The sequence below is a fragment of the Grammomys surdaster genome, unplaced genomic scaffold, assembly GCF_004785775.1.
Source record: "Grammomys surdaster isolate TR1022 unplaced genomic scaffold, NIH_TR_1.0 62, whole genome shotgun sequence".
In the NCBI taxonomy this organism is placed as follows: Eukaryota; Metazoa; Chordata; class Mammalia; order Rodentia; family Muridae; genus Grammomys; species Grammomys surdaster.
In genome coordinates, this window is record NW_021604564.1 from 24,634,562 (window position 1) to 24,649,708 (window position 15,147).

General features: G+C 38.7%; 1 protein-coding gene across 3 annotated transcripts in view; it reads left to right on the plus strand.

Moving 5' to 3' along the window:
- Abhd18 (abhydrolase domain containing 18) overlaps positions 1–15,147 on the plus strand; it is a 39,216-nt gene that overhangs the window by 22,351 nt on the left and 1,718 nt on the right. For 2 of the 3 annotated variants that reach the window (XM_028762901.1, XM_028762908.1), the window contains 7 exons: positions 2,918–2,996; positions 3,100–3,184; positions 4,496–4,523; positions 8,369–8,507; positions 11,490–11,579; positions 12,232–12,333; positions 14,715–15,093. In XM_028762901.1, the coding sequence (XP_028618734.1) occupies positions 2,918–2,996; positions 3,100–3,184; positions 4,496–4,523; positions 8,369–8,507; positions 11,490–11,579; positions 12,232–12,333; positions 14,715–15,093 (902 nt within the window). Of the gene's footprint in view, positions 1–2,917; positions 2,997–3,099; positions 3,185–3,227; positions 3,299–4,495; positions 4,524–8,368; positions 8,508–11,489; positions 11,580–12,231; positions 12,334–14,714; positions 15,094–15,147 lie in introns of those variants that run through there. The other variant, XM_028762917.1, reaches the window with a different exon arrangement.

Consider the following 15,147-nt stretch of genomic DNA (forward strand, 5'->3'; position numbering starts at 1 on the left):
TTAGCTGGTGTAAAACTTACTCTGTGGACCAGGCTAGCTTTGAATTTGTCATCCTCCTGTCTCTTTTAAGAACTAGGGTTACGAGCATGCGCTACTGCACTGACTTAAATCCCAAAACTCTGGAATTAGAGGAAAGAGGATGACAAGCTCCAGTCCAACCTAGGCTACATAGTGACACCAGATTTTAAACAATCAAACAAATAAATGGAGTAAAGCATAATCCAAAATATGTTTTAAATTTAAAAAGAGTAGAACAAATAAAAAGCTTTCTACCCTATTCTTCTAGGGCTCTTTTAAAAAAATAATTTGTGTATGGATGTGTATACATGTAGGGGTAAAATGAAAACATGAAGATGATGGTTCTCTCCTGCAATGTGGGATGCAGAACTCAAGTGCACCAATCTAGCTTGACAGCAAGCACTTCCACCTGCTGCTACCATCTCATCAAACTTCTAGGACAGTATAATTTTTCAACTTAACTCATCTTTCGTGTGTGTGGGGGGGCATTATGTATATGCATCCACATGAAGGTGGTGGATAGCTGTAGGTCAACCTCCTATGTTGTTTTGTAGGAATTATCCACCTTTTTTTATTTTTTTTAAAGTGTTCTTTTACTTATTTATTTGTTTTTATTTATATGAGTACACCGTAGCTGTCTTCAGACACACCGGAAGAGGGCATCAGACCCCATTATAAATGGTTGTGAGCCACCATGTGGGTGCTGGCAATTGAACTCAGGACCTCTGGAAGAGCAGTCAGTGCTCTTAACCACTGAGCCATCTCTCCAGCCCCGCCTTTTTTCTTAAAATAGAGTCTCAAGGGCGCTTACAGATGAGACTAGACTAGCAGGCAGCAAGCCAGTTCTTCCCCAGCATTGAAACTGAGATCACAAGTGAATACCACACCTGGCTTTTGTTTTGGATAGTTTCACCTATCCCACCCAAGCTGGCCTCAAACTTGTTATGGCTTTGGACTTCTAATCTTCCTGCCTCTAAATCCTGAGTGTTGGGATTACAGGAGTGTACTAAGGCCAGTTTTATATTTTCCTGGAGATTGAACCTAGGGCCTTTTGCAAGTGAGGCAAGTCTCCACCAACTGATCTACATCCCAGATCTTTACATGGGTAAAAATAAGGTCATAGTGCTTGCTTACATCTCTTGTCTACTTGGCCACTACAATCACTCTTGGAAGTCTCACGTTGCTAGCTGAGCCATTGATCAACCCCTCTTGTTTATCTTTTTCCCTTAGAAATGCTTATACATTGGAGAATTTTCTGTGTTTTGTTTTGTTATAGGGATAAAAAAAATAGGAGAATTTGTGAATCCTAATTATCATGATTAAAGATATATATATATGGGTGTGTATATGTATACATATATACATACATAAGGATACAAATATGGATATATTTCATATATGTATATATGAGCTACTCATTTTAAGCATATAATAATTGTTGTAACTACCAAGTCATACAACTGTCTTAATGGAATTTTAAAAATCATTTTGTTGGCTGGTTGTGGTGCATTCCTTTAATCCCAGTATTTGGGAAGCAGAAGCAAGCGTAGCTTATTGCGTTCAAGGCTAGCCTGGTCTATATAAAGAATTCCAGGACAGTCAAGGATATGTAGAGAAACTGTGTGTGTGTGTGTGTGTGTGTGTGTGTGTGTGTGTGTGTTTTAATTTATCTTACCAACTTTCTGGTGCAATGGAGTTCCTGGTGTTTGTGAGCTATCTACCCGATCTGATGTGTATGCTTCCTGGGACTGAGCTCAGATCCTCTAGAAAAGCAGGAAGTTCTCTTAACTGCTGCTCAATCTCTCCAGTTTCTTTTTTAAAAAGTGTGTGTGTGGGGGGGGGGTGTTTACAAATATATGTATATTTATGAATGTGTATATATGTCTATATTATGTAAATATACTTTTTTGTGGAACGTGGGATTAAACCTAGAATCTTGCTCATGGTAAGCAAGTGCTTTGCTTAGTTTTTGTACTTTCTTAACTGTATTCCAGCCTCACTGTTCAGTTTCTGAGAGAATAGTCATCTAGTTTTATCTGACAATAACATCCTGCCACGTTAAATAAACATGCTAAAAGTTTGACACACCTGCTGTTTATTTTTTTTTCTCCCCATCTGTGGTATCATAGGTCATTCCCCTTTTTAATTTTTTTTTTAATTCTTTTACAGTTTCATTCATGAACATAGTATTCTTTGCAACATTCTATTCCCAGTATTCTCATTCTCTTCCCCATCTCACCAAATCCCTAATCTTTCTTTTCTTTTCTCTTTTTTTTAAATCCCTAATCTTTCTAACTCTTCCTCCTGCTTTCATGTTTTTTCCTCCTAAGAGAATTAGGTTTATAATATTGTAGTTTTTGGACACATAGTTACAAACTGAATGTCAAAATTCTAAGTATTTATTTCAGATAGTTAAAGTATAGGCCAGTAAGATAGCTGAGTAGATAGAGACACTTTGTTAAGACTGACAAAGTTCAATTCCTAGGACTCTTGTGGTGAAGGAAAAGAACTCCTGCAGGTTGTTCTCTGACCTGCATCTGGGCACACCACTCCCACACATACATATACACACACAAACAAATAAATGTTAGTAAATGTAGATCCACTAGCCCGTCCTTCTAGAGAGAGCTTAATTATGACAGCTTTTCACATGAGAGCTTAGAGCTGGCATGAACTACACCTGGAACTCCAGCACTCAGGTTGTTAAGGTAGGAGGGCCACAAGTTCGAGGCCAGCGTTACCTACATAGTAAGTTCAGGCCAGCCTGAATTATATAATGACAAGACCTTCTCCATGAATTAATTAAACAAATGATTAAAAACATATACATGGATATATGTGTGTATAGTTTGTAGCTAATTTTCTTTTTTAAAAAAAAAAAATCTCATTTTTTTAATAGGTTCCAGTTTATCGTGCCTAAGGAATGGAACAGCAGATATAGACCTGTGTGCATTCATCTGGCTGGAACAGGAGACCATGTAAGACTTGTGACATCATAGGACTTCAACCTAGAAAAGTCTTAGCACTTCTCCTCAGCACTTGTCTATAGTATTCCTAACATGTCACCTCTTCTTCCTACAGCATTACTGGAGGCGTAGAACGCTCATGGCTCGTCCTATGATTAAGGAGGCCAGAATGGCTTCGTTGTTACTAGAAAACCCTTATTATATCCTTTTATGATAACTTAAAACATTTCTTTCTCTCTTTGTTTATATATTTACTCTTCAAAAGAAGAACATCGGGTGCTCTCAACCACTGAGCCATCTCTCCAACCCCCATGGTAACTAACTTTTCAAAACTAGTTAAATCCAGTTATCAGTTCAGAAAATTATTAAAAAGCAAGAATGAAAAGGAAGAAAAGTTTGTTTATGCATTTTAAAAAGAAATGTAATGGAAAGTAGAGTTCAAGGCCAACTTTGGGTACACAGTAAGTTTGAGGCCAACCTAAGCTACAAGAAATCCTGGTCAAAAAAAAAAAAATTAAGAATAATAGTTGGTGCATGCCTTTTATCCCAGGAGGTTCTAGGTGAATTTGAGGCATAGCAATTTCCAAAATAGCCACAACTACTCTATCTCAAAAAAGAAAAAAAAAAAAAAGTAAAAAGTGTGCCATATATGGTGGTAAATTCCTGTAACCCCAGGTGCTAAGAAGGTTGAAGCAGAAAGGTTGTGAGTTAGAGCCTGCATTAGATGTATAGTGAGACTAACATAAATATTTTAATCCTATTTATAATAATGATAAACTGTACTTCTGTTTCTTAAGGTTCTTATGTTGGACTTAATAAGTCAAACTTTTGCTATAAAAGAAGTGAAATGCATTTATAGTAAAGTAAAGGTAGAGGTTTAGAACAATACTTAATTTTCAGATGATGTCAGATTACTCACAAAAAAAAAAACTGATGCACATTTCTCCTATAAAAGAAATGTACAGTTCGCTGGGCGGTGGTGGCGCACGCCTTTAATCCCAGCACTTGGGAGGCAGAGGCAGGCGGATTTCTGAGTTCGAGAGTTCGAGGCTAGCTTGGTCTACAGAGTGAGTTCCAGGACAGCCAGGGCTACACAGAGAAACCCTGTCTTGAAAAACCAAAAAAAAAAAAAGAAAGAAAGAAAGAAAGAAAGTAGTTTTGAATGTTTTTTCTATATTTCTTAGATTTCTAAATTAAATATGTAAATTATATCAATAAATTTCATTTTATAACTAAATTGAAGATTGTACAACCTTGTAAGTATACTGAGTATATTAATTTATACACTTCAAATAAATGGATTATTTGGTTTGTGATTATATCTCAGTAAAACTGTAAATTTTAAAAACTAGTTAAGTTAAAAATGTAAGGGCTCGTAATCAACTTTTGAAGTAACTAGGGAGTAGTTACTTGGGTATTGTATTCAAATTTAACTGTTTTGCTTAAGTAATGTGTTCTGAGATGAGTATATTTAATTATTTTAAAACTTTCTCTTTGACCCATCTTCTTAAATGGCTGCAGGAAGCCTAAGGACCAAGTGTAAGTATATATCCCTTCATTGTCTTCATTTTTGCAGTCTCTAGGAAAAATTTTTGGTTGTCTTTGGTTAATCATTTCCTTAGTTGACTTATAAAACTTAGAAAGAATATAGACTTAAATTCTTTTTGTTTGTTTTTCTGAGACAGCATTTCTCTGTGTAGTCCCCCAACTGTTCAAGCTGTAGACCAAGTTGACCTCTTACTGACAGATCTATCTGCCTCTGCTTCCCAAGTGCTGGGATTAAAGGCCTGTATGACCACTGACTTTAATTTTTACTGATCAGGACAGCAGAAAAGACTGGGGAACTGAACCGCAACCCCTGAGCCAGAATGTTACAGAGTTTTCAAGCTTAACACCCACATACATCTGTGCCAGGTTACCGTCACAATTTTCCATCAGAATCATTTGTTCTTTCACAGTCAGGAACAGTCATTATGTTTTTGGGAACAAAAGAAGAATAAGGAGGAAGTTAGCTACCTATCTGGAAAGCTTCCAACAGCCTGGGAGCTTAAACTTAATTTCACTTTATGATCAAAATAAGAGTCTAAAAACAAAATGGCAGTAGTTAGGATAAGTCTCATTTGTTTGATCCCAACAGTATATTCAAATAAGGACAAAGCCCTTGCCCTTTTCATGAAGGAAAGACCAATGTCTTCTTTCTACAGCATCTACCAACAGGTTGCTGGCTGGTCACCCAGGAGAATGGTGCTGTATTGGGGCACATAACAACCATCCGTTCCTTAGACAATGCCTTATCCAGTCATGGTATTCCACACAGCATTGCATCTGACCAAGGAACTCACTTCATAGTGTGACAGTGGGCCAATGATCATGGAACCCACTCATCTTATTGTGTTCCTTGCCATACCCAAGTAGCTGGCTTGACAGAACAGTGGAATGGCCTTTTGAAGACCGTTACTGGAAGGTTGGGGCAGTTTTTCCAAAAGGAAGTATATGCTTTGAATCAGTGCCCAGGGTTCCTTGTTTACTGTGAGGACTAGATTAGGATGAACTCTGTGAAACAATGTGAAAGTTAAAGTCCACGCTAGATAGTTCAAGAATTTTCAGTCGGGAGCCAAACCCTGTAATCAAATATAGGTGTTATTTTTTCCTTATCTATAAATTGCTTAAAAAACAGAGAGTTTGCCAGGGAGTGGTAGCACACTCCTTTAATCCTATCACTCAGGAAGCAGAGGACAGATCTCTGTGGCCAGCCTGGTCTACAAAGCTAGTTCCAGGACAGAAGAAAACTATATAAAGAAACCCTGTCTCTGGAGAGAGAGGTGGGGAGGGGGGGAGAGGGAGAGGGAGAGGGAGAGTTTATTTAGACTAACAAGAAGCAATCTGAGTTAGTAAAAGACAGACTGAGGTTGGAATGATAACTTGTCATGTACTAATTCTATAAGCTGGCCTCTTTAGTTCCACCTACCTCCTTCATAGAATAGAGATAAAAAAGACATTCGTCCTATTGGGTGTGCTGGAACATGCCTTTAATCCCTGAATTCAGGAGACAGAACCAGGTGGATTTCTGAGTTCAGGGGCAGCCAAGGTTATACAGAGAAACCTTGTGTCAAAAAACAAACTAACAAACAAAAGCCATTGTTTCTTATATTATGTACTGGTGCAGGTGGAGCTGGAGTCAGTGTAGATAAGACCCTGCATTTGATCCACAGTACTGAAAATCAGTAGTGAGGATGGTCCAGTTTGTTGTCTTTTTTTCATCGGGGCATTCAACAGGAGTACAAATGGCTTGCAGTTTACATCTTTAAATCAGTTTACTGCTCTTGCTTGCGTTGGTTGTGGCCAGGGAGGTGGGAACTGAATGAGATTCCTCACTCAGTTGTCCACACTGGCCTACTTGAACCTCCCACGTGATGGGATTGTAACCATGTACCATCTTGTCTTGCTTCTCTCCTTTAAAAAGTCATCTTAAGTCTGTTTTCATCCAAAGTAAGTAAACAAAGATTACAAACGAAAACAGGTCCATCATAAACATCCCTGTCTCAGAACCTCACACTAGTATATTCTACGAAAAGAACCAAGGAATAACAGGAAGCAGAACCTCAGAATCCATGCAAGACTAAAATTAATTTTGTAATGAAACTAGCTTAAGAACAGAAAACAAAGGAAGTGGGGTCTTTTCAAATTGAATGTGATCAATTTTGATAAAAGGAGAGCATACAGTTTGTTCTTGTTAGTGTTATTGAAACGGTTTTACTGTGGAGCCCAGGCTGGCCTAAACCCTGCTCCTGCTTCAGCATACCAATGAAATCTTGTCAAAATGTACACAAATTCACTTAATGATTATTCAATTGGTGCCTCTTACATTAATTCTGTGATGAGAGACCAGTTTGGCATTAGAACCTCAGCCACCCACAGTTTAACATCTGCCATCTACTAAGCCTCTAGTTGCAGAAAGCAGGCTTCTCTTTATGAGAACTCCTCTGATGCAGGGCACAGTGGCCCTCCTGTAATGCCAGCAGCACCTGTGAAGCAAAGGTTACTGGGTCAGAAGTTCAGTCATCCTGAGCCTGTGTCAAAAAATTAATAATAGAAAATTTCAGGTATGTTTGTTTTTATTTAAATTAATTTAGTCAGGTTTCATGTTATATACCTGTAATCCCAGCACTAATAATTTGAGGGCAGTCTGGTATGCATGGCAAGGCCCAGTCTCAAAAATAAATTAATTGATTAAAGCATGTTTTTATAGTCAGGCATGGTAGCACATATCTGAAATTTCAGCACTTAGGAGGCAGAGGCAGGAAGATCTCAGATTTCAGGGCTACAGATGAATTCTCTGCTAGCCCAAGCTACATTCCTTTCAGGAGAAAAAAATAAAATGTAATTGTGGGCCAGTGAAAATGGCTAAACTGGTTTAAAAAAAAAAAAGAAGAAAAGATGTTGCACAAGCCTGACAACCTAAGTTTAATTTGTGGAAACCACATAAATGTGGAAAGTGACAACTAATTCCACCCACAGAGTTGTCTTCTGACTTCTAAACATATTGTGACATGTATATATGTGCACATGGACCAGTAGACACCCCTACCCAACATTTTCTTGCTTTTTTTTTTCTTGTTGGTGGGGGTTGGGGGGGTGGGGGTGGGGGCTTGAGGCAGGGTTTCTTTGTATAGCCCTGGCTGTCCTGGAACTCATTTTGTAGACCAAGCTGGCCTCAAACTCAGAGATCCACCTGCCTCAACCTCTGCCTCCCAAATGCTGGGATTAAAGGTGTAGCCCAGCTTGATTAAAAATGTAAATGTTAGCCAGGCATGATGGTTTATGCCTTTAGTCCCAGCATTTAGGAGGCAGAGGCAAGCAGATCTCTGAGTTCAAGGCCAGCCTAGTTTACAAAGTGAGTTCTAGGACAGCTGGGGCTACACAGAGAAACCTTGTCTTTAAAAAAAAAAAAACAATAAACTTTAGGGGTTGGAGAGATGGCTTGGCAATTAAGAGCACTGACTACTTTTCCAGAGAACCCAGGTTCAAATCCTGGCACCTACATGGTAGCTTATAATTGTCTGTAACTCCAAGGTCTGACATTCTCACACAGGTATACATGCAGACAAAACACCAATACACATAAAATAAGTTTGGACTGGAGAGATGGCTCAGCAGTTAAGAGCACTGTCTGCTCTTTCAGAGGTCCTGAGTTCAATTCCCAGCAACCACATGGTAGTTTATAACCATCAATAATGAATTCTGATGTCCTCTTCTGATATGCATCTGTATGTACAGATAGAGCACTCATAAATAAAATAAATAGATCTTTAAATAAATACATAAATTTTTAAAAATGTAAATGCATGAAATAAATTATTTTCTTATTTGTTTTGTGAGGCTAGAAGATCCAGCTTAAAAAATGTGTCTGACCTATTTGTGATGGGAGGCGCTCTCATTCTTGAGTCTGCAGCTCTCTTACACTGGCTGGAGAGGGAAGGTTATGGACCTCTTGGGATGACTGGAATATCCATGGGAGGACATGTGAGTCTTTGCAGCTTTTATTCATTGCTACCATGTTTATAAAGAGGAGTCATTTTAATTGTACTTGAAGCATGAATTTAATGTTGGTGAAAGTAGGAAGTAGAGGCAGTTCCAATAAGAAAGTAATATTATTTTGTATAATTTATGTAGACACAAATATATTGTACAACTTCAGGTATAGCTCAGATTTTGGATTTCATGTTTTATTAAAAGTTGATTACAGCTAGGCAGTGGTGCACACCTTTAATATCAACATTTGGGAGGCAGAGGCAGGTAGATCTTTGAAATCAAGTCCAGCCTGGCCTCCAGAGTGAGTTCCAGGAAATGGAGAAATTCTGCATGCCTTAATCCCAGCCCTTTGGAGGCAAAGGCAAGCAGATCTCTGTGAATTCAGGCTATCATGATCTACAGAGCAAGTTCTAGGATAGCTGGCCATACACAAACAAACCTTTTCAGGAAAAAAAAAAGTTGATTACAAAAAAAAAAATCTTAACTTTTCAAGGGTCTTTTAAATATATTCAAAGTATATCCTTGCTTTTGCTATTGGTCAGTGTTAGACTTCGGCAGCAGCTTAGAACAGATAACAGCAGACCAGATGGTTCCACAAGGAGGGGAGTTATTTAGGGGAGAGGGCAAAGTTGGGGGGAGAGAAACAGAAGAAGATAGCAGAGAAAGAGGAGAAGTAGAGGCCAGCCATGACCACGTGGAGAAGGGGGGAAGGGCAAGGGGGCAGAGAGAAGCTAGAGGCAAGAGAATAAGAGAGAGAGGAGGAGGCAAGCAGCCCCTTTTATAGTGGGCAGGCCTACCTGGATGTTGCCAGGTAACTGTGAGGAGGAGCATACCTGGGTGTTGCCAGATAACTGTGGAGGTGGAGTTTAGACAGAATACTAACAGTCAGAAGAAAAACTAACTAGGAGATGCCTTTTATCTTTTTTAGTGCATATTAACTGTCCAACATATTTTGTGACATTTCATTATGCGTAGAATGTATTTTGATAATTTTTACTTTGTGTATTACCTTTCTCCATCCCCAGTACCACACATGTATGCTTTGTCTATTAGACTACACTGAACAGACCCTTAATTGGTTTGCTGTGCCAGGTCTTTTTTCTCTTTCTTTCTTTTTTTTTTTAATTATTGGGAAAAAAAATTTATATACAATATATTCTAATCATATTTTTTCCCTCTCCCATTTTTTCCCAGATCCCCACTACCTTCTTGTCCACCCAATCCACACTGTTTATCTTTCTTTGAAAAACAAGTAAAAAGCCAAGTGATAGCTAGCATTGGTGGTATACACCTTTGGTACCAGCAGTCCAAGAGGCAGAGGCAGGTAGATCTCGGAGTTCATGGCCAGTCTGGTCTACAGAGTAAGTTCCAAGACAGGACAGCCAAGGCTACACAGAGGAATCCCTGTCTCAAAAAGCAAACAAACAAATGAAACCAAACAAAAACATACAAATAAAAACAAGAAATATGCACCCCCCCCAAAAAAAAAAACCTCCACAAAATTGGAAACAAATTTGTCTTATGGCCAATAAGACAAAACAAAAACAAACAAAAATGCCCAAACAAAGCTAAATGAGATGAAAAGTCTACAAAAATGCCATTGAATTTGTTTTGTGTTGGCCATCTATTCCTGGGTATGGGCCTTACTTGAACTGTGGTTAATATGCTCAGTGAGACTCAGTTGGAGAAGACTCCTTTGTTTCCTTGTGGGTACCAATCGTAGTCAGCTGTTGGTTAGGGGTGAGGACACTACTCCCACCCACCCACCACCCTCAACCTCTCCCTCTAGGGCTGGCAGCCAATCTGGTTTGAACTTGTTCATGCTTCCTGTCTTCTCTGTGAGATCCTGTTATCAGTTCTGTTGTGTCTAGAAGACACTGTTTCCCTAGAGTCATCCACTACCTCTGGCTCTTAATCTTTCTAGCCCCTCTTTGATTCCTCTTCCTTTGCACAGGCTCCTGAGTGTTAAGGAGAGGGTAGAAGAAAACATGCCATGTAAGGCCAAGTGCTCCAAAGCCCCCTCACCCCCTTTTTTTCTCTTTTTTTTTTTTTTTGAGACAAGGTTGCTCTGTAGCCCTACCTACCCTGGAACTCCATCTGTAGGTCAGCTGGCCTTGGACTCCGAGATCCATGCCCCTCCAGCTCCCATTGTCCAGTTGTGGGGTTTTGTTCTCAACTATTTCAAGAAGCCTCTCTGATGAGGGCTAAGCAAGGCATTGATCTGAGTCCTAGCTGGCTTCTTTTAAGTTTTTCCTCTCTGTTTTTACTTGAATGCTAGGGTCTGGTCTTGACTTTCTCCTGCTCACAATGCACTAGCTTGTTTCACAAGGCTCTAGCAATATCAGGCACTAATGTCTCTAGTGCATCACCTAGTTGAGGAGACAACTTTACAGTTTGCCAACAAAACCCATTTTGAATCCCAACTTCACCTGTAAATTGTGCTTGATTTTCAGTACATGTCCATGGTACTATACCCTAATTGCTTGCTGCACTGTGTTCTCTATGAAGCACTTAGTGAAGTTAGTACCTGCAGTGTGCTCTGACTAATTATGTAATGTTTGTCATTACCATTTTGTGTGTGTGATTTATGTACTTAAAAATGTATGTGTAGTTTGCTATAGATGATCATTTGAATTATAAAAACTTAAATCCAAAATGTTCCTCAAAGCCAGGTGTGGCAAGTGCATGCTTGTAATCCTAGAACTTGAGAGACTGAGGAAGAAATGGCACACATGTAAAGCAGCAGCAGCCTATGAGCACAGCAAGGCTACCTCTAAAAATTTGAAATAAAGCCTTTTAGTTTCTTGTTTTCTAAAAGGAAATTTATGTGTTGTTGAATCTATAATATAGAGGCATTCTATCTTACAGCCCCTGTCTTACCCACTTCCCACCAGACAAAGTACTTTTTAGTATTTCGTATTTTTCATATTAAAGAACAGAAACTCTGTAAACTTGCTGTTATCTAATTAACAGATGGCCTCCTTAGCAGTGTCCAACTGGCCCAAGCCCATGCCGTTGATTCCATGCCTGTCTTGGTCCACAGCGTCTGGGGTCTTCACTACGGTAATTGGATTGTGGTTGATACTTGAAAACATGGACTTAAATATAGTGATATTAGAGGGTCACCCCTAGATTTAGTGACTACAAGAAGGAATAACAGAACACATACACTCTCTCTATTTTATACACACACACACACACACACACACACACACACACACACGTAGCCTAACTTTAGCAAAAAGATATGACAGAAAAATCAATAAAAGGAAAAAGCATATGAGGCAAACCTGATACAGGCTTCCAAGGGCCCTTGCTCAGTTGAATCTCATGGTTTATGCTTAATAAACCATGTAGTCACTTCTAACAGTGAAATGCTGCTCTTCACTGAGCCTGGCAGAGCTGAGAGTGAGTTAGATGCCCTGTCTCCAGTGTATCGTAAGTCAGAAGGAACTGCAGTGGTAAGCAGAGCACAGACGTGTACAAACAATATGACTCCAGTGGCTCACTCTTAGCATTTAGGGAAAGTTCCATATCAGTATAAAAGCTACTTATTGATCAAATTCCCAGACTCCACTCAAGGATATAAACAGGCCTTTCAAAAGGTGAATAATCTCAAGTCCAATTGCACTAACTCTTATACAGCAATTAATAATAATAATAATAATAATAAAGTACTGAGATAGCCATGTCATAATTTTTTTCTTTATTTCAGGGTGTATTGAGTAAATCAATTAATTGGCGGGAACTGGAAAAGCAGTATTATACACAGACAGTTTATGAAAAAGAAATTATTCATATGCTTGAATACTGTGGGGTAAGTTTTGATTTGGTCATTGGTTTTTTGAGATAGGTTCTGGAACTCAGTCTGTAGACCAAACTGATCTGAAACTCACAGAGATCTGCCTGCCTCTCCCTTCCAAGTGCTGAGATTAAAGGTAGGCCACCATACCCAGATGGAGTATTGTAATGTTCATGTAACATTGAAGTAAAAGTTGATTGTATATTTAGTTATATAAAGAAAATAACAATTTTTCTGTGTAGCAGCTTCCAGTGGTACTTAGCTTACTGAGCTTGAACTCCAAGTGTCCTATCAGTTCATTTTGGCAGGTATTTGGTCCTGTGTGCTGGGTTTTAAGGTAAAAACGGTGCTCTAACATGGTGCTAGCTGTACTGAGGTTTGGGAGCCTGTTAAACGCAACTGATATTAAAATTGGAATAGCTTTATCTCATTATTGGTGACATTGACCATATGCTTATAAGCCTAAAACCATGTATTTTATATTTCTGTAACATACACAAACGTTTGTGTGTGTGTGTGTGTGTGTGTGTGTGTGTGTATGCAGTATTTGTCTTCCTGAGTCTAGATAATTCTGCTAAATCATCTCCAGTTCCTTCTATTGTCTATAAATGTCATAACTATTTACAGATAAACAAAATTTAATATGCCACATTTTCTTTATGTATTCAGCTCATTTTTTTCTATTATACTTTTAAAAATTACTTCATTCTAGTTCTCAATAAAAGTGATTTGAGCACTTAAGAAACAGGTAAGCGCCTTTAATCCCAGCACTAAGGAGGCAGAGGCAGGTGGATTTCTCAGTTCAAGGTCAGCCTGGTCTACAGAGTGAGTTCCAGGACAGCCAGGGCTACACAGAGAAACCCTGTCTTGAAAAACAAAACAAAACAAACAAACAAACAAAAAAGTGATTTGAGCCAGGCATTACCGATAGTGTACATCTTTAATTCCAGCACTCAGGAGGCAGAAGCAGGTAGATCTATTTGATGCTATCCTGCTCGACATAGTAAGCTTTAGGCCAGCAAGGATGTGTCTCCAAAATAAGATTTTAAAATTGATTGGCTATTTGTCCTAAGTTACAAGGCAATCTTGCAAGGATGTCATTTGTTCTTTTGATCTTTCTTTATGTATATGTTATTTTCATTTAAATTATGTTCTTTTTATAAGTCAATATATTTCTAATCTACTTTTGGAACTTTCATAGGGAATATTTTTTCTTTTGTATTTTTTTAATTGTTAGTCTATCTCAAAGAAAGGATTTCAAGTAGTTATTTCTTATGCTTAAATGTACATTGTAGTACAGATATGCCCATAAAACTTTCAGAAAGTCTAGAATTAAAACAGATTATAGCTATGTTTTGAAATTTTTGGCAGTAAAACCTGATGCAGGTAACTTTGACTGTTTGTTTTTGCGTCTTTGAGACAGGGTTTCTCTGTGTACCCCTGGCTGTCCTGGAACTCTGTAGACCAGACTGGCCTCAGACTCAGATCTGCCTGCCTCCGCCTCCTCAGTGCTGAGGTTAAATTAAAGGAGTGCACGACCACTGCCTGGCAACTTTGACATTATTAGGAAACATTCAACAAAAATGTGCCATTTATCTTTATCCTCTTCAGATTTTGTCATCTGGTTTTCCTTTGACCCTGTAAGGATGATAGCAAGTTTACCTACATGAAATTTACCATTTAAAAAATGTCATTTTAATCATCTTGCTGGTCCAGTTTATTGACAGTGAGCACAGTCACAGTTGTGAGCCATCACCACCATTCATCTCAAAATCTTTTCATCTTCCCAAAGTAAAAGCCTACCCGATGAACAATAATCACCACTTCCACTTTCCTGCGTCCTCTTATCTGTCGCCAGTTTGTTTTCCATCTTTAAACGTGACTGTGGGAAACCTTTTATAATAAGCAGAATAAACATTTTCCCTTTATATATGGTTTATTCACATGTGCCTTAAAAGGGAAGGGACTTTAGAGCGAGAAGTGATGCCCTGCGCCTATGATCTCAGCACCTGGGAAGCTTAAGCAGGAGGATCAGGAATGGGAGGGAGCCTGTGTAGTAGGACCCTATGCCAGAACAAAAGAAAACAAAAAAATACTTCTGTTACTCTCTGTGTGTGGTGGCAGTGATGGTGGTGGTGGCCATGGTGGTTTTCGGTTACAAGTTCTCACTAGGTAGCCCAGGCTAGCCTAGTACACCCTGTTCTCCTGCCTCGGCCTAAATGCTGTAATCATAGGTGTGTGTCACCACCCCTAGCTGTTCATCAATTTCTAATACTAGGCTATTTTATTTGTGCTGTGCCATATTTTACTTACTGATACTTTTTATCTTTTCTGTTTTTAAAATGTTTCATAAAGTTCTAATATATATTAAATGGCTCTTCTTATCATCTATTCAGACAGATTCTTTCAAAATGGAACATGAGTTCATGAAACACTTCCCTAGCAATGCAGACAAACTGACTGACCTGAATCTGGTCTCCAGAACTTTAAATTTAGATACGACAGACCAAGTTGTATCCCCAAAGCATGCCGAGTGCCATAATTCTGGTAAAACATCTATCAGTGCTACTTCAAAAGGACAGCTGTTGCAAGATTCAGCTAAGATGGAATGCTTGAATCAAACACTCTCAACTAACAAAAGTTGGTTTGCAAGTTACAACCCTCAGTCATTTCACCTGCTCAGCAGAGAACAAAGAAGAAGCAATCTTCAAAAAGAATCTTTAATATTCATGAAAGGAGTCATGGATGAATGCACTCATGTAGCAAACTTCTCAGGTATTAATTGCTTAGGAAACTGGGAACATCTGGAGTGTGTAAATATTCGTTATA